Genomic DNA, 20,777 nt, shown 5'->3' on the forward strand with positions numbered 1-20,777 from the left:
AAAGAAATCATGAGGCAGCCACCTCTCTTTTCCTCTAGTAAATCACTGAGGAATCCCATAATATTAGGATTTTGTTCCAAAGAGAAATAAAACCTCTGTAACCAGCATAGTGGACAACTAGCATAGTAGCACTCATGATTGCTCCCCACAGCCAATGAGGATAATTCAGGCCCAAAGGTGCTATCATTGTCAGATCCACTTGGACATTCTGAGACTTCTGTAGAGAAACTCAGTCCCTGAAGCATCTCCAGGTTCACTATCTCAGCCATTTAACTTTGAACCATCAGGTCATGAAATAGCTCATACCTCACAACAAAATCCCTGACACCTTCAGACATCTCTGCACAATCTCAAAAAAGAAAAACCAACAACAATCAACAAATCACCTCAAACCCCTACAGTGATGCTAAAAAAAAAAATAAAAGGTATTCTCTGGTCTATCCAAGAAAGAGATCTTTTCAACTAATAATTGAAAAGATGCTGTCTATCCAAATGACAGACCTCTGAAGTCACACAACTTAATAAAATCACTGGTAATCTTCATGCCACATCATCAATCAGCATCTTACAGCTTCCCCAGGCACAAACAAAATCCTATGACATGCCTGTTTTGCTTTGGAAACAACTTGGTGTTGGAAACAATATTCATTAGAAGGGTGAGTGGCATCAGAGCCACAAAACTGTGCTCCCAATACATTTCTGCTATTAATAGCATACCACTATACCTTGACAGAAGATTGTATCTTCCTTCTAATTATTTCCTAAGGTAGACTTCATCTATGAAATCAAAGGACTTTTTTAGTCTAAAATTTTTTCGGCTTATGGCCTATGAAGCCAAATTTTGTTTGGCCCGTGGAGCACTGGAAATTTTACTTTGAGGAAAACTTTATGCTCACAGACTGCAAAGAAACCACAGAACTGAAGTCCAAGCATTCTCTGAAACACAGTCTTTCTTTTTCTTCAACATCTGACTAATTGTATCAAAACACTCAATTATTGAAACAGTTTTACCTGTCTGACTGCTCTTGCACCTACAGGGGACAAGCACAGACTGGCTTCCCATGGCAGTAGGTGACTCTCTGTGTTCCTAAGGTGCAAACGTGAACTGAAGCTCCTCTGGCACCTGGGACATCATACTCATCCCACCCTCTTAATTCCTGGGCAGTTGCTGCTCACACAGCTGCATTATCTTCCCTGTACTTTCCAGTTTTAGGGAACTCTGAGTCTTCAATGCCTCTTTCTCCTATAGCTTTTATTTCTGGCTCCCCCAATATTTTCTGGGAGAGGTAACAGCTTTGCTTCTTTGGAACTTAAGCAGTGCATCTCAGAACACTTCATCAAGACAGCACAAAGCTGACATCCTCATGATTGTTTCTTCCCACCAGCTTCTCTACCAGCATGAAGTTTCTAAGTTTTCTTTAAGCTGTTCTGGAACATAACAATCAAAAATTTTCCACCTGGCTTTCCCTCTCACTTGCCTACTCGGTATCTCTGATGAAAAAAAAAAAAAAAAAATTCACATTATGCAAGAGCATCAGCATAGATTTCCAGACCACTACAGAGTCAAGTGTACTTTCAGTAATCTCTTTAAAACTCTTTTGTTCATAAACATCTTAAAAAAAAGGCTATGTTGAATATTTGACTCCTATTAATACTAGAGCACGCTAGTAGGATGTAGCAGTGCAACACCTACCAACATACTAAAAATGAGTGTGGTACTACAGAAACTCCAAAATCATGGGTGGTTTCTATGCAAGTTAAATAATTCATCACTTGGTGAGACAAAGTTATATCAACTGTGAAGTACAAAGAGTCACTTAGAAAAATGCAGGATTATGACATGCCCACAAAAGCTTGCCTTAAGCACACATGCTACCAAAAAGGTAACTTTAAAAAGTCTTGGGGCTTCTGTTGTTCCTGTTCATTTTGAGGTTTTTTTTTTCTTCTAATGCTAGCTAACTCAGAGAAGTAAAACAATGCTAGAATGAAACTGATGAAAATTTTAAGTCTTTACCTTGCCCTCATTAGCAGAGTCACTATTTGCCAGGAAAGCACAGCAATGACAGTGCATTGCCATCTTGAGGCTTCCTACAGAACTGCACCCCACAGAACCCAATCAAAATACACCAACTTGCTACCAACCACAGCATTTAATCAGAAGTGCCAAAGCCATTATAAAACATGAAGCATTAATACCGTATTTCTTTCTTTATTTTCATGCCAGGGCTTCTATAGTTCCATTTTGGGACTGAATATACTTCAAAAGAGGGAAAACCCTTACATAGAACAAAACCAAACAAACAGAGCTATTTAGCATAATTGATCCTGTCAGAAAGACAATCAAGTCTACTCATCTCATATTAGCAAGAAAAATCTGAAGCTAAAGCCTAATTAATAATACAGATTTCCCAGATCCTTTGAAATTACTATACAAGTTTAATTCAGCACCAAAAACTGATTCAGCTTCAAAAATTACCCCAAGTAAATACTATGTACACAGTTACACATACAAATGTATCTGTATCATCCAATAACATAGGAGTGCTCCTAAAGAAAACAGAATGCTTTCCAGATATAACACATTCTGGTGTGGGTTCAAAGGTTTAGAAATCACCAGAGTTCATTCAAAGGTAGAAGCTATGTGAATTGTCCTTGTAAGAACTTTTACACAAATCTCTGCAATCCAAACCTACATAATAATCTGGCAACCTGCTCAAATAAAACCTACAGATGTCAAATACATAAACATTCTAGCGCTTCAGCCTTTTTAATCTTTTTTAAAAATTAATTAATACTTCTGAAAAGATCACTTGGAAAATACAGGTATATGGGTAATATCAACACATGTCAATAATCCTACATAAAATAGCATGCGATATGCTTGAATTTACAGTCCCATGGGAAGCACCAAGATGAAACTGTGGGGTGTATGTACATATAATTGATTGGTATAAATGCCTTTAATAGAGGTGTGAGGCAACTGATTTTGTTTGTGAAATTAATTGCATCTATGAGGCTACTTATAAAGGGCTACCGGTTTACTAAAATGGCTAAATTGGTTTTTCTTCCCCTCTTTTCCCAGCAAACTGGCCTGTTCTCAAAACCCACAAACAGGCATTGGAAACCTGTTGTTTTTATGCCCAAGGTGAAGTTTGTTTTCCTGAGCCACCCAAAGGCCTTTAGGTGAGCAAGAAAAAGCCTGTCTGGGAGTTACCTGCTTGGCTTGGAGGCTGCCAGCCCTTGGCAGAACCCAGGGGTGCCACAGGCTTGAGGGCTGGGGCAGGTGAGGAGTTGGCAGCAGCAGGTCTCACATCCACGCTGTCCTGGCAGGCAGGGACGCTCCTCACCGGGGCAGGCTGGGCAGCTTCCAGGGAATCGCTGTTCAGAAACCAGGGAAGAGCAAATAAATGCCTCTTGCTAGAACAGGAGAACTTGTGAAATGGAGATGTGGAGTGGCATTCCCTCACCCCAGGGCAACACTGCAGCACCCACTATCTGTCATCACCAACAATGCTGTGGCAGTTACACCCTGAAGCTGCTTTCTAAGAACTGGACATTTGAGTAAGGTCTGCCAAAAGTCAATAGAGTCAACTAAACCCCTTCACAATTTTCATTTTAAAAGAGTTGTAAGTTTCTTTGGTCATTAAACAACATGCATGATATTTTATATCGCCTCTTTAGAGCACTTTACAGCTGCTTTTATACTTTAAGGGTTGGCAGAACTCTTTTAGCTCTTTAAAAACACACATGATAAAAACTGAACTCAATCACAATCCACATGGAGTGCAAGCAGCCACTAATTACACTGATAGCAAGAACATTTTACATTTCTCACTTGCCTTTGGGCAGCTGAAATTAAATATTTTTATTTAAAACAGTCAAAGTAGAGGAGTAATTACTAATGAAGGTAATTTACAAAACAAATGTACGTCAAAACCAGGAAATTAACAACATTGTGAAATACAGCCAAATACATACGTGAAATACCATTCCAAAAACATATTTTGCACAATTTAGAAACCCACTGGTAACACACTACAAGCCTTGTATTCTTTCTTCTATTGAAGAAAAACAAATTTTCAGCACATGTGCACCATGTGTATTTTCACCAGGGTCATTCCCAGAATTACAGATTGTGCCAAGTTTGTAAAGTAAAAATCCATGAGCTATTTTTACTTTACAAGTGTTGCACATGCACAGCATTACCTTGCCTGTACAACATGCAACAACTCGAACACACCATGAGGCCAAAACAAAGGTTCATAACCTTGATTTTTTTTTTTTTTTGTCATCTGTAGATTTAAAGGGTAATAATTCATGTGTTTAGAATCTTCTTCCAGGTAAGGGATAAAAAAAATCATTCCCAGTTTGGAGAATAAATCAGAATACTCAGTTTAATGAGTAACAGCTATGGCAATTGCAGGCTTTGATAACCAGCACTGGTGGATTTGCTGTATGCAGTGTGCACAAGCCCAGAGAAGCACAAACTGAGACCTTGCATTCCATTATCTTCAAATGCTGAAAAGATATTTAAAGACATTTGTGTAGCTCAAATGGAGGCACTGAAGGTGCATGTTATACTCCTTTGAGACTCATGTTCCAAGTCTTTATTACAGGCAGATTTTGAGGCAGTGGAGATACAGGGCATAAAAGTGTTAATGCAGATTGAAAGAAAAAAGATAGATAAGCACCCTCTGCTGTGAAGTAGCAGCAGTGGTTGAAAACGACAAGGTAGTTTAGGATTGGCTTCCACAATGAAAAAAGTGCATGTCTGCAATTTCATTGTTACAGAAACATCCTTCTGTAGTGTTGAATATATTTGACATGTAACCCATCAAACCCAATCCAGGCCAGAGCCCCACTGCAACTTTAAGAATTCCTTGTTAGCACTGTTGATGCTAAAAAAAGAAAGTTTCCTCCTTCTTCATCCAAGAGGCTCATTACTGCTTGTCAAATAACTTTTCAAGTCTAGCACCTCTTCACTGCCTTTGCCTGGAATATATAAGTCATAAATAATACAAATCAGAAGTCAGAAATAAAGAAATCCTGCTGACTCGGCAGACATCTTTTACAAGCAGAGGCTACTCAACAAGCAAAAATGGATTTCAGACAAGCAAAAATGGTTCCCTCCAGGGAGAAGATGGCAAGGAAGCAGACTCTGAGGGAGGCCCACAAGGCTCACTGCAATGCGGATTGGAAACTCCACTGTTGCTATTTTTGTGATCAAATTCTAAGGCTCGTGAATGACGTGGCACGGCAGTTCCTGAAGCAACAGAATGTTGGAGACACTCAGGCTTTCATTTAGAAATAAGGTGAAACCCTAATGATCCCAAACTAAAAGACAATTATAAACTCAGGTATAAGCTACCTCTGATGTTTTTTTATCACCTCTGGAAGTTTACATGCCAGGAGCCTCAAGGAAGAATCTTCTCAAGGGACAAGCCTGAAGCCATTACTCTGACAGAGAAGATGTTACTGGCCTCAGGGCAAAACTTCTGAAAGGTCTTGGACACCCTTTGTATTGCATGTCTGATTCTTCAAAGCAAAAATTGAATAAACTCAAGCCACTAGCTCAGCCTGTTAATTTAACAGGCAGGCTGCCACTACAGCTTGGCAAGTCTCCACTGTGCAATAGTGCCCACCCATGGCAGGCTGCATGAAATAATGCACCATTTCTCTGGAATTACAGCCTCCAATCAGTTGTCTGCAAGTGCACATGCAATGTTCTCTGCAGAAAGGTTTATCTTTGTCTCACGTCCAAAGATGCATTGCACCCTCAGCAATGTCTCCCTCATAAGAGGTTCAACCTTTTAAACACTGAACTTGAAATTCATGCTGCAAAGTTAATTCCTCAACACTTTACTTCATGTTTTTCTATACTGAGAAACACTCAAACTCCAGTTGTTGTTATCCAGCTTTACAAATACAGTGATGGATCTTTCCAGAAGCACACTTATTTTCTACAAGTGGCTGTACAATGCCCAAAATTAGCCCCACTAGTATTTTGCAACTTGTAAGGATGTACAATGATGACCCAAGTTTCATCATCTAGAAAATACAGAATCTGAAGAGGAAAAAAAAAATAATATACTGAAATTTAAGAAAATAAATACATTATGGAAGAGAGCTCCCACCTGCTTTTCAGTGCTGCCACTGGGAAGCTGAAGGAGGAATGATAAACCTAATGTAGGTTTACCAAGCTCTGTGTGAGCACTTTCTCAGACTTCCCAGCTGACTCTTACAGGTCAGCTTCAGGTCAAGAACATTTTAATATCAGAACACTTGTATATTATTAACGACACACCTACCTTCTGCCTCCAGTATTAACATTTTAACTCTGTTCCATAACTCTTAAACTCCTCCTTCGCCACCTGATGGATACTTACAGCAAAAATCAAAGTTTTCCAAGATAAAAACTAATGCAAACACGAGGATCATCCCTGCAAGCTAACATTTCCTGCAAGCTGTGAATGCCCTGCTGTCAACCTTTGGGCAAGGGGTTTTAACACTGCAAGAACCAAGGAATAGTAAAACATGAGTCTGTCAGACTCAGTCTTGTGTCCTGAAAACCCATGAGAAGTTAGATTAATAAGCTATGGGAAGACTAATCAAAATAATTCTGGAAGTGTGTTGCAAGGGAAACAGATTGCAAAAACAGCCCAAGAAAAATATCTGGCAAAGAAGCAAGCCAAAGACACCTCTCTATTTTTTACATATGCTAGCTTATACTTAACAGACACGCCTGAAATTCCATGGAGAACAGCTCCTACCACACAGTGCAGCCTTATTTTATCAAATCAGGTGTGTGTATGGAAAACAAACAAATTCCTGGGGAACCAGTCAGGAGGCTTGAGGGTGACACACAAGGCTCCAGTGCCAGTGCAAACTTTATTCAGAGCTCCCAAAAGGCTCCTCAGACTTACCCAGTCTCCTGGTGAACAAAAGCACCGTGTAAATGGGGGGGAAAAAAAACCCAGAAAAAGTGAGTAGTAATTTCTCCTCCTATGATGGAGGAAGTGGGTCCAAGTCACACTTGATATAAGCATCAGTTTTTCAGAGACCAGGCTGAATGTACTTCAGAGGCATTTTAAGAAATTTGCACTAGAAAATCCTTTTGAGTGTATTTAGAGGTTTTGATGCTTCTTCCTCCCTCAAAAACCCCAAACCCACAAAAAACCAACCAACCAAAACCAAAAATAAACAAAACCCCAATAAACCAAAAACACCCCAAAAAGCCAACCAACCAACCAACAGAAACCCAAGAAAACAAACAAAAAGAGAGAAGAAAAACACATGGTCTGGAGCTATAGATGCCTAAATCTTCCTCCATCCTTCCATGGCAACTCCTATACAATGCTGTCCAGAATTTCTTCACACAAACTTTAAAGAAGCTAATAATGGAGACAATATTATCAGCCAAAAGAGGACCTACTAAATAACTGAAAAGGAATTGAGCTTGCTGTCATGTAACTTCTAAGAGTAGTAAGGTGATAACAAGGGCCAAGTCACTTGGACTTTCTCAACCAGGTTCAAGAGATTTGGCTGGACCTCCTCCTCATGCAAGCCCAAGATAGTGGCTATCCATCTGTAAAAATAAGTAGTTGAGCCAGAGCTCAGTGTGGTACATCAGTATTTTACCAATAGTTCTGTGGCTATAAATGATGGCTTAAGTAGCTTGTTAAACTAACTTGCTCTGCTGTCCAGAACAACTGTGGAAGTAGGGCACAGGTCCCCTGTGGTGTGAGGAAATCTGCTGACAGGACAGGCCAGGTAGTATCTAAGGGACATCTTTCTCCAGATAGCCAGGAATTCTGTGACCTGGATGTCATTTGTTTGTCAAACAAGTCATGTGCTACATTTTGTCCGGTATCAAAATACACAATAGCTGAAAAAATATATATAGGAAACCAGAAAAAGGCAGGTATGAGAATGACAACAAAACTCCATGAACAAGGGAAATACAGATGGCTTTTTGCAAGGGTTTTCTGGTGTAACAATAGAGAAACAGAAGCCAAGAAGCACTGAGTGCTGACCTTATCCCTACTACAAGCCCAGTGCTTATATTTCATCTTAACCTAACAGTGCTCCACTATCTTGCTAGAAAGAAGAAAAACAAAATAAAGTAATAGAAAGAAAGAGCAGAGAAAATCATCTGGGTGGAGGTATTTCTGTATCAAATTACAGGGAGGGACTATGTAACCCCTCTGTAAGCAGTGCTCTATACACAGAAATAACTCAAAGCACCTTTCAGAGTATGTATTCTCTCAGAGTGCTCATCTCACAAGGCGAGACTACCATTTTTTTTAAAGGAATTGAATGTAGCATAATATCAGGAAGATAAACAAAAAGCCATGCCAAAAACAAAAGGGCTGTCAACACCCATTCTTGCTAGTGTTTCCCAAAATTTCCCAGTGTTTCTGCCTTGAGATTTAATTTTAAGGCAGAGCTCCAATTCTCGGTCATGCAAGACATTAAATACATCATTTCCTGTGCTGCATATGTGTCGGTTGTTAGAAAACATGCAAGCCCCATAAACTCAAGGCCATCCCTGTTGCCATTAGGATGAAACACTCAGCTTAGTGCAAGACCGCATAGCTGCTACACACCCCCAAGAAATCCCATTACAGAGGAGTCTGGTGGGGAAGAAAATGTGTGGATGCTCACCACCACTTCAGGGCAGTTACCAAGCCAGAAAAAGGTCAAGCATTCTGGCAGCAACCCAGTACAAAACAGTTTAAGGCAGCCAGCTTTTTGAAGCAGAGATGGTGAAGTGAGAGGGATAAAAGGGAAATATATCTGGAGGAATCTTACTGCAGAAGAGAATCAACACCCTGCTTTTGTTATAGCTATAACCTTCCTGAGTTTGTCCCCAGAGATAAAGCAAAGAAGCCTAATCTACCTTGGTAAAATAGATGCATTACCTTTTCATTGACAGTATGAAAGATATAAAAGAGCCAGAGAACTCCAAAGCAGTTTATTACTTGGCTTTCTTGGTTGAGCCAAACAGACCTAGGTCTATCTGAACCAGTTAGTGTACTGCATTCTATTGTATACTTGTCCCTTTAGTTATGGGACATAAGATTTCAGCTCTCCTTTCTTATCAACTATTTTATTGAGGAATGAAGTGAGCTGCCATTTAAAGCAACTTTTCAGCATTACATACATTTATATAGCAGAGTATGTCACTAGATGGATTTTAATGCAAAGACATTATAATACCGAGTTTCACACTCAATGGGTACATTTCTCTCAAATCTATTATTTTTTTCCTGACATAATTTTGCTTAATCTTTGCTGAAATTCAGTAACAATATGTAGTTGCTGACACAACATTTATCTTCTTTTCCTACATGTTTCTCAAGTCATACAGCAAAGGCTGTGGTCCTTTATTCAACAGGACAAGACAGCACAAAGCTTCATTTCTTCAGCTCCATCTACTGGTAACCTCTCCTTCCTTACCAGTGCAGCAGCTCAGGACTAGGGATGTCAATATGGAAACCAGAAATCATAACCTTCATTTGTTCTATGCTGTCTTCAGGACAACACTGGCTATTCCTGCAAAAATCCTTTTTAAAATGCAGTTTTATGCAGACTGTTCTCAGACTAAATGTACTGCTATATCATGTGTCCCAGATTTTAGGTCATATCCTGTTTGGGATGTCCCTAACAGCCTGAAAATTATCATCTTCCTTTAGCACCTTATGCCTCAGCCTTGTAGCAGCAACCTGAACAACCAGGATAACCTGGCTATTACAACAGCTTAAGAGAAAACTCACTTTTCACAAATTTAAAGGTTACCTTTAAAATCCCCTAAAAATCCATGCATGTTTATTTCAAGCCATTCAACCTCAATCTTGATATATATTCAATACTGAAATAGTCTTTTGGGCAGACTTATATGTCTCTGTACTCACATTGTACCTTCTGGCTCCCTGGCACATCTCTCTCCAGCTCTGTCAGTTGGAAGAGAAAAACAGATTAAGCTCCTCCAAAACTGGACCTCAGCTGTGGAAGAATGAAACCAGTTCTCCATTGTTTCCTGCCTTTTCCAACATACAGCCCGACGTACTTGTAAGGGACAGCAATTGAATAGAGACACTCTGGGAATCCCAACACCGAATGCATCTCCAAAAATAAATCTTCAACACCAGGAGAGCTTCCCCCATACAGTGAGCAAACAATGGACAAACAGAAAGCCAGTTACAGATTCAGGAAGGAGAAAGTTTCCATTAATGTAATAACCTATCTTCACTTGCCATAAACAATGCACATTAGGGAGTGAAGGAAAAAAGAAAAGAGAAGTCAGAGAATTTGTTTTCACTGTACTAAAGTATCACCAAAAAACACCACAGCTAAAGAATAGAGTCTTGCTGATGGCATGGCCTGGGCTTCACCTGTAGTGCACAGACAGGTATCAGAACTCCTCAAGAGGTTTTCTCTTCAATGTGTACATAAAAGGCTTTCTAGTAATCATTCAGTGGCAAAAATAAAATTGGTATTTTAAGTTGTATTATATCACCAAAATTCTGTCAGTTCCTTTTTTTATCTTTTTTAAGTGGATATGCTACAAGTTAGAAATTTTGATACAAATAAAGTTAGTTTTGTGTCTTACAAACTACTATTTCCCCTCCCTGAGGTTAGGGCTACTTTAATCTTCTCTAGAGACTGAGGTCACCTTGGAAGCCATGAAACAGAAGAAAAAGAACTAATACTTGTTACTCAACATGAGTTTCTACATCAAGTGGATCTCAGCTCTACTTATAGTTGGGCCTTATCTCTAGAAGGGTCCAACTCTTGTGAAAATAGAAATAGGTACAAGAAAACTCACAGATTATTTCTTCCTTAGCACAGTTTAATACACACTGCCTTGTAAAATAACCAAGCACACTCCTGCCTGTGCAGCTGAAGTCATAAAATGAGCTTTCCGCTGAAGCAAGCACTAACATTGCTGTGGTCGGGAAAGGAGAACAAACAGTCCTGTGCACTGAACAGAATCAGCACTGGAACAAAGAGCCTAGACAGCAAATAATTTTTAAAACAGTCACTTGCTGGCCTGCATGCCAGTTATTTGATTTTATACATTCAAAGTGAGCTTTAAAAAAATAAACTAACGTGACGCTTAGTTGCTCTGTGGAGCAACTAAGGAACTGTGGCAAATAATTCACCCACACAGAAGCTTCAAGCCAGGATCTCTTGTTCTTCTCTGGCTGCCTCTGTAGGGTGATACTGCCTCCCTCAGAGGCTCCCAACACAACACAAGCATCACCATGCATTTAGAGGGCACTTGAAGCCAGTGAGGAAAGGAAACCTCTGTTTTAGTATGGTGGACCTGCACAAACACCATCTGCAGGTCCAGGGTGCACAGAGATGAAAGCAGCAGGGTTTGGAGCTGGTAGCCTCATGTCAAAGACCAGGACAGGCACAAGCATGCAGACAACAGAAATGTGCTCTGAAGGAGTAGCCAGCTCCCTGTGAGCCCTAAGTGCCAACCACACACCACACCTGGACAATACCTCTTGCTCTTTGGCAACTCCAGAGCACCTGTGGACTTCCTGGAGGGCGCGCTGGCCGGCAGGGCAGGCTTTGCGACAGGCGTGATGAGCAGCGCATCCAGCAGCGAGCGGTAGGCACTAGGCTCGTGCAGTCTAGCAGGTGCGCAAAAAGACCCCACAAACAAAGGAGGTGACCACACGAAGTTCAGGAGGGCTGGGACCATGGACAACCCAAAAGCCCTTAGGAAAAGCCTATTTGGAGAAACTGAACCCAGGAAAACTGATGCAGGAATTGTGTCTAAACAGGCAGCCCACAAAGTGGAGGCTGCACAATTCAGGGGAGGCATAAGAAAACACACTAATGTGTGAGAAGCATGTTCTTTGTATATTTTTACAATTAATAAAGTAAAATAAAAAGTAATGAGAACATTTTTTCATCTTTTTTAGTTTTCTGATTTTGTGTGTGCTTTCTAATGTACATAATTTATTAGCACCCCAGAACATCCATGCAATTTAGAAATACAAAAATATGGGTATTATTGCCTATTAAAAAGTATTTTACCGATATGAATGGATGATCGAAAAACTTGGCAAAATGTTTGCTCTAAGCAAGCCTTTATAAAAAGCAATGCAGCAAAGATTTAGATGGAACTCAGCAAGCTATTGTTTTCAAGCATCAAAAAGTTCCTTAAAGTTACAGATTATTCTTTGTCACTCACGTAACACAAATGTTATTTACAGTTAATTTACTAACTGAACTGTAAAACAGGTATCATGAGGAACAGAATGGTGGAATTACTCACCAAGTTCAGAGCAGCTAAGCTATAAATAGGGCATGGGAGCTTTGGACATATTCTAATGACTTGCCCAGTATTGTGACAGAGCCTATTGATTTCACAACCCTGCCAGGGACCAATTATTCTTGTGTGAACTGGAACCTCCTTAAACCAAACTTATAAAACATTCCTTTTGAAGCTGATGTCTACCTGGCCCGGGCAGCAATAGCAGCAGACACTGCAGCAGCAGCCATGCTCTTAATTTTTGATCTCTGCTCGAAAGGAGAAAGAGCTGGAGGAGGAGAGGGTCCAAGGATCGGCAGATTTCCCGAAGGATCTTCCAGCGTTACTTTTGCAGCACAGAAGCTTTGAGCCAATGCAGGAGAAAACAGAGAAAGTAGGAAAGATTGACAGAGATACAGTACAACACCAGACCACATTAACCACTGGAGAGTTATGGAAGTTTCCAGCTCACAGAGACATCAGGCAATGTGTGAGCAACTTGAATACTAATATAGAGAACAGCAATTTTGATTTCACCCACAAATAAAACTACTCCCTCATCAAGTGAGCATTTAGCATCTGTCAGCCTTTAAATTCCTCATCATAGACTGCCTCACATGCCTGGGTCATTCCCACAGAGCCAGGGCCCAGAACTCTCCACATGAATCCATTTAAGTCTCCATGGTGCAGACAGAATTAGCCATGAAGATTATTCCCCTTGTCCTCTTTTTCATAATAAACAGTAAACATAGAAAACTGGAATATTTAGTGATATAATTTCTGCAGGCCCAACCTTACAAAATTCAGTGTGTAACCCCCTTTTATTTTGGTCTACTTATTTTACAGGTGGAAATGCATTTGAACAGAAAAAAAAAAAAGTGAAAATCCAAGGGTCCAAAATAACTCCAATAATTTCTAACCTCTAACTTCGGTTCTTATTTTAAAATTTCAAGATTATCCACCGAATTGCTGTGTATTTTTTTAAATAACTAGAAAGACGAACAGAACACTCTAAATACCTACAGAACAATATACCATTACCCAGATTTAAATGCAAAACCAGTGCCTGAATATCTTGCTTACACCTAGAAGCCTGCTGTAGATATACCTTAAAATATTTACCTTGTATGACTTACAGATGATTTAGACTGAAAGCTTGAGATTTTATTGAAAGAATTTGTTTCACAAGTAGGCAGAGATGCTTCATGCCTGCCCAAAAGCAGCAAGAGAAGAGAAGTCATTAATCAACCATTTATTACACCTCTGGCAATACTAACTAAAGGTCAGGAGTTAATTTAATTTTTTTTTTCCTAAAGCTATCCTTATCCATAAACAAACAAACCAAATAGGTATGTTTTTTTCAGGTATCCTGTAGTGTTAATTACTGAGGGAAACACTTTCTCTCCCTATTGGTAAAGACTTGTATTCTGGATGTCCCATCACTACACAAGTTAAAGCTTGTATTCTCCTCCAAAAACTTTGGGCTACTGGACAATTTAAAAACACACATTTTGTAGCAAGGGTGACTATATTCTCCTCAGGTAACCAACTTCTGCCAACAGAACCCAACTGAATCTCCTACCCATGACTGCTTTCCCTCCTCCATCAAAAGGCTGCTTTAGTTTTAAAATTATTTTTAGAACTTTTGCCTAAAAGCTACTTGAATTTCTAATTACTATATAAATTGTCACAGCACTATGAGGGTCAGGAAACCCTTGAGCTGCTCCATCTGGACAGCATCATCATCAAAAAAAGAATCAGGTGAAACTGTATGGCTTTAAATCTAAAGAGGAGAGACTTAGATTAGGTATTAGGAAGGAATTCTTTACTATGAGGATCGTGAGGCACTGGAAAACATTGCCCAGAGAAGCTGTGGACACCCCAATCCTGGAAATGTTCACCTCCAGGTTGGATGGGGCCCCAAGCAATCTGGTCTAGTGGGAGGTGTCCCTGCCCATGACACGAGCATTTGAATTAAATGATCCTTAAGGCCCCTTGCAAACCAAAGCACTCTATGATTCAATGTGTGTAAAATTGCAGTTTCTGACTGCACCTTTCTCACACAGCCGGCTTGGATGTACCTGGCAGGGGCAGGAGGCAGCCCAAGGGCTGTTCCCACAGGCAGGGCTGGAGAAGGGAGCCCCCCAGCTGGGTCAGCAGGCAGGGGGAACTCGGTGGTCTGTGTGGCCACTGCACACATCTTGGGGACAGCAGGTGCTTCATCCGCCGGCAGAGAGCTTGCTGCATCTGGAGCAGGCACGGTTATCTTCCTAGTTGATGTTAATTGCATGAGTAATTATAATGAGACAATATACAGAGAAGAAATTTCTCATTTGATTAAAAGTACAAAAGAACAATGGCCAACTCTTTCTAGCTGGTATTCTTTTATCTTTTGTAAGAAGAATAAGTGAGTAGCAGACGAGGGCTTTTTTACCTCCTTCTGTAGGAACCAAATACCCATGCCCTGGGAATCACACCATGATGAAAACAATTTTTGGAGGCATTTTTACAGGTAAAGCTTGAGCACTTGTTTAACCACAAACTCAAACTATTTGGATAGCTACTTAAAAGATAACAAACTTGAACAAGAGCACAATCAGTATACAAGAAACTACCTAGTGTCAGGAGATGACACTTCAGACACTGAGGCTACTTGGCTGCTGGAATTTAAAACCTGAACAACTGAAGGGCCGATGAGGTGTGCACTTGCCTAAGACTTCCAAAAGGTTCTCAAACAAAAGTTCTATATAATAATAGAAAGCAGAAGGACAAGTAGCATACACCACAAGAGAGCAATATTTCTCCCCTGTATTTTGCTTCCTCTGGTTTGTCATCACACCGAAACAACCATAAAAACTCTTGACAGTTTTAGTACAGTCAGCCTGAGACCTCCTCTTCTCCCACACTACAAATTCTGCAGAGAATGTTCCAGACTGTCCACTTTGAGAAAGTGCACAACAAAAATCAGGACTAATACCTATTATTACTTATTACTAAGCCTTTGTATTTATATCAGGAATAATTCCATTGAAAGAAAATATAAAAGTAGGTCTGCATGACTGTAAAAGGCATGTGTATAAAATACAATCTAAAGACCTGCTGGCATCACATCTGTTTAATATTAGTTATATACTTTCTCTGGAAGTGCCAGATTCTGTGGTTTACGTGGTCTGATGCTGCCAGGATTACTTCTTGAGATGACTTTCTGGAACTTTCCGGAAAGGCTGTCATTGCTCTTAAATATTTTACTGTTATTTTACTATTAAACTTACAGGAGGACATCACATACATGAAATAGAGTAATAAATAATACACTATAACTTACAGTAGTTGGTTATATAGACATACAACTATTTAAGACTTTCAATAAAGAACTAAAACTACAATAGAAAAGCATTATGAGGTCTACCTTATAAGCAGCTCACTTAACTTTAATCTAGAAATCAAATCCAGAGCCTCCATACATTTCACAGCAAGCTTTCTCCTTCTTGGTGGTTAAGTAGTGGCTGATAAAATTTACAGAGCTTCAGCCAAGAGAAGATGGAGCCCATTCAGAAAATAGGGACCTAGGTGAGTCCTTGACAACAAATTCAAGGCTTCAGTAGCAAGAGCAAGTCTACTCACCTTTGGATGGCCCAATTTTGCTTTACTAAAAGCCTGACATGGCACTCATGAATTGCTCCATGCAGCTTTCCAATAGCTACCATTTTACTAAAAAAGGGATTTAAAGACCAGATTTGCTGTATTTTCCACTCAAAAGAGCATTATTAAAGCAGCAGCATCTGCTCAGTAACAAAATATAAATATCAACTGTAACTGCTACACTGATGACCTCTCAGTTCAGGGGAGAATCCAGACTACACAGCTGCATCAAATAACCATCATCAAATTGTTCTCCTTCCCACACTCAATGCTACATCTTCCCTCGACAGCTCTGCAGAAGCTGCTCCAATTTCTGCCCTTCTTGAGCAGAAAATTCTTACCATCTACTTTTTTATTTATAAAAGTACTTTGGCTCTCATCCTGAACAAATAGTTGAAATATAGCTGCTTTTCAGATTTCGCATTTTAAAGTCACTCTCTTGCTAGGTTAATTTTGCCAAATAACAACATTTAGAGATATAGGTCTTGAGTAAGATTAGATTTAAATTTCTTTTGCCTGGATTCAGATGCAGAGCTAGGATTTAGACAAGATTCCTTGGTACTCAGAACACAGTAGCTGCAGTGGTATCTGCAAGGCATCTACAGCTCAGCAGAATCATAAAATAGTCTGGATTGGAAGGGACCTTAAAAGTCAGCTACTTCCAACCCTCCTGCTGTGGGCAGGGACAGCTTTCACTAGACTTTGCCCAGAACTCCATCCAACCTGGCCTTGCACACATCCATGGATGGGGCAAGTAGGTGTAATCATACTGAAGTTTCACTGGTAGACATGAAAATCAATTACTGAAGCAGTACTTTTTTCACTGCCTTTTTCATCCCAGGTTTTCTGCTTAAAAAATAAAATCACCAGGAGTCTTGTCATACATCTTCTGTGTGTATTTTTCATCTTTGTTGATCTAAGAGAATTTGCTGCTGAAAACATCACAACCAAATCTTCTTTACTGTATTGGCTCAAGCCAAATGTCACCATAAAAGATCCCACCAGCCCATCAGCCTCCATCCCATCCTAAGCTCATGTTAGCTCATGAAAATACCTGCTTCTCCCACACAACAAAAATGTCCTCAAAAGACAACATAATAGACTTCTATTTGGATGTCAGATTCCCTCTTCTCTCAATTAGTTGAGAACACTACTTTAAAGGTTTAAAACTGGTCAGTTCCAAGTCTTAGTATTAGTTTTCCAACAGCAGAAAGCCCACACAGGTGTAGGCAACAGTGTATTCCATGAATGTCTGTCTAAGGCCTGGCAGAACCAGGCACTGTTCATTTAATTCTCATTTTTACAGGAACAGCTTTGTTTCAAGCTATGACTTTGTGCTTGTGCATGCTACCTGAAACTCAAAAACTCTGGCAACACATAAGATAAACCATGAGAAAATGTTACTAACCTTCAGTAACAGTAACAATCAATCACCCTCCAAAGTACTGTTGCTCTCTTCTACCTAAAATTACTGTTCCTGTCTAGTACTCACAAATTACCTCCAAAGCACCAGCAATTTGCCAAGGTAAGTGCCAGTTAAACTATCCAGGGCCAGTGACAGGAAATTTGCCAGATAATCTCCTAGTGTTCTGTGATTGCATCACAGCACAACACTGTGTTATAAATTACCCACATTTTAGAAAATTACTTTTATATTTCTAAATCCATATTCACTTTTGACTTGTTGAGACCATTAAAAAGTTACTCCAAGTTATATGGTGGACACCCACTGACAGCATACACACACTAAACATTGCATCTTGTTTTAATTAGTATCCACAAGACTGTTCATGCATTTCCTCGTTTTTATCTAATTTTTCTCTTTCCCCCTCCCTACCATTTCCAGGAAAATCCCTAGTCACAGCGGCTTAATGAAGTTTATTTTAAGTGAATGACAAACAACCCTCTCTCCTCCAAGGCAGACAAACCCAGGCTAGAAGAGGATAGATTGTAAACTGAATCAAAACCCCTGTGAATGATTTACCTCGCAGGAGCAGCAATATGTTCAGAAAGTCTGGGAGAGGGGACACTGCCAGGGCGGGAATCTGCTATCAGCAAAAGAGCAGCTGCAGGTTCTGGTCTAGCACTGTTTTCACTCCATTCACAGTAAAAAAAACCCAAGTGAAGACACACAGAGAAAGAGATTTTTAATCCACATTAAAATAGTATGCAGAAGAGGAAACAATGTGTGTGAAAGTGTTAGCAAACTGAGAAGAAAAAAAGAACCCAAACCCCAAAAAACCTCCAAAAAGACCATGAAATCTATAGTAAAATAAAACTGAGAGGTAAAAAATGATGCAAAACACACTTAAGGGGTATCACACTTCCAGTGAAGACTGAGAGTGTCCTTGCTGCTTTAAAACTCAGAAGGTCAAGTAGTATTAGACATTTACAAAGATGGAACACATTAATTTGGGATTATATTATGTGATAGAAAACAACTTTAGAAAATACTGAAAGTGACACAAGCAGTAGTGGGATTCACACCAAAGCTTTGTATGCTTTTTGCTACAACTTTTTGGTGGGGTTAGTTTTGTGAACATTACACTATGTATTTCTCAGTATTTTTCATATCCTTTCTGTGATTCAGTTGTTTCAGCAAAAAAATAATCTAAAAAATGTTCTCTTAAAGAACGACTTGAAGAAAAGCACCTGCCAGACTGTAAAACACACAAAAAAGTAAACTACAAGGTAGAGAGCAATCACAACAATATGTATTGAGCAGACTAAATTAGCCACAGGAGCAGGCATTTCTGCCTTTTTTTTCTTATGTTAATATGCAGAATTAAGTATCTTATTAGAATAGGGACCCTTAAGTGCTGAAAATTATTGAACAGATTTAAAAATGACCAGGGAGCAGACCTCAAAGGTGGTAAAGGTGTGGATGGAAATTCTGGTGCAGGTGGCATCTCCAAAGTCAGGGTAGCTATGGATTTTTTATCAATATTAATACAGGTATCCTGGGTTCCTGCTCCATCAGGTAGATCTGCAGGCAGGCTTTACATATATTTATGACATAGGGGAGAGAAAAGCAAATACATGATTTTAGGACAGATTGTTTCAAGACTGAGTGAGAGTAGGACAAATATTTTCCAGTCACTGTGGATCAACTAAACTACAAATCTGGAAAATCTTCACTCAGGACAATGAACTGACTTTACAATTTAAGGCCAAAACCAAATCCAGAGCTGGCTGCTCAAAAGGAGATGGTTAAAAGTGAACATTTAAAACAAACACTTTGGAAATAGGGTACTGCAGGAATAGAAATAATCTAAACCACATAAACTTTATACTAAGGCTAGACACTGCCTAAGTTTTAAACAACTGATTTAAAAGCTGCAATCTATACATTTCAGTGGGGGCTTTCCTCTTTCTATATCCTATCTTTCCAGCTGTTGCAGAGAAAAATCTATTTTATCCAAACAAAAATCCCTAGTGGGTGACAGTTTAGAAATAAACAATAGTAAAAACCACACAGAACATCTGTCTTGGACAATGCCTGCCTGAAAAGCTGAATATTATTAAATTGGGATATTTTACTGAAGATCGCTGATGAAAGAGAAGTTTCCATTTCATTGTCACATTGATATTTCTAGGAGATCTCTAAAGCTCATTCATTTATATAAAAAAACACTCATAATGTTTTCAAAGATCAGACACATGCTGGGAATCAGACATGAAACAGGGCATGTTTGTCAGATACAAATGAAAAAGTGGTCCATTTTTGAGAACAGTAAGAAAACATCCAAAATTGAATGCCAATAAGATCTGCGCAATGGGGATATTGGGAGAAGAGATGGCATCTTTCAAGCAATAAATGAAATTAATTTCATGCATTCATAAACCACCTCTGGAAATAGTGGTGTTTTTACAATGAATTTATAGAAAACTAATAATTTGGCTGTCTCTCTCAAACTACTTTCATATCCCTGAAAGATGGACTCTATGACTATGTTTACTCAAAACAGAGGCTTCTATTATTTTGATTATTTAGAGAGCGTTTATTCTTTTTCTCACTACAGCAAATCACCCTTCAAAAGGATAAGAGCTGGTAAGATAGAGAAACATAATGGTAAGTTTAATAACAACATGAAAATATTCTCATTACCTAGGGAGATCTCCAGAACGTAAAAATGTCTGAAGGTCAAATCATTTTGCCCTTAAAAAGAAGCCTTTACAGAGAATCTAAGTGATAACCTTTCCAACATTTCACAGTTTTCATTGCATTGATGGTCTCTGAAATGCTCACATTTGGTTCTGTTCATAAAGAAATTATATAAGCCCAGCAGAACAATTTAAATACACTACTTCACATTCCCAGTTTAATGTGCAGTACTCAATAATCAAATTATTATATTGTGGTGTATGTGCACTCAGTAACACACTTGGATTTAGTAACACAGTACTCACTGCCAAATTATGTGATGGAGGAGCATGGAAATTAAACGGATTGGCATTTCTCATCCAAACACTCTTTTGTGAAATTATTGAAGTGAATGTTTTCCCTTACTGTCCCTGAGGAGTTAACCTAAAAAGTGTGCAAGAGGTGACATCCCTTGGGCTATCATTACCAGGGCAAATCTGTGCAGGGTTAGGCATCCATATTGGTGACTGTTAGTGCTAGATAACTTATCTATTACCTGAAGTCTCCATTTTCTGTTTGTCTTTTCCTAAAGATAAAATGACAAATACCATAAGCTACTGCTGTACTGTATAGCAGCATAAACCATCTGAAAAGGAAAATCAAACTTAAAATGGTTCCAAAGGTCCTCTCAAATTCTGACATTGTGCAAGGAAAGAGAAACAACCCTGCCAAGTCTTCTGCAGAAGCATCTGTTCACAGGACCAATTCCATCAGAGGAGC

The 20,777-nt window shown here is 39.3% G+C and overlaps 1 protein-coding gene across 2 annotated transcripts in view; it reads right to left on the reverse strand.

Moving 5' to 3' along the window:
* Positions 1-20,777, reverse strand: part of PDLIM5 (PDZ and LIM domain 5) — a 125,321-nt gene that overhangs the window by 24,493 nt on the left and 80,051 nt on the right. For both annotated transcript variants that reach the window (XM_054295566.1, XM_054295565.1), the window contains exon 9: positions 3,215-3,378. In XM_054295566.1, coding sequence (XP_054151541.1) covers positions 3,215-3,378 — 164 coding nt within the window. The remainder of the gene's footprint in view (positions 1-3,214; positions 3,379-20,777) is intronic.

Source organism: Melozone crissalis, unplaced genomic scaffold, assembly GCF_028551555.1.
Source record: "Melozone crissalis strain CALT ecotype California unplaced genomic scaffold, PUWL_Pcris_2 ptg000006l_1, whole genome shotgun sequence".
Lineage (NCBI taxonomy): Eukaryota > Metazoa > Chordata > Aves > Passeriformes > Passerellidae > Melozone > Melozone crissalis.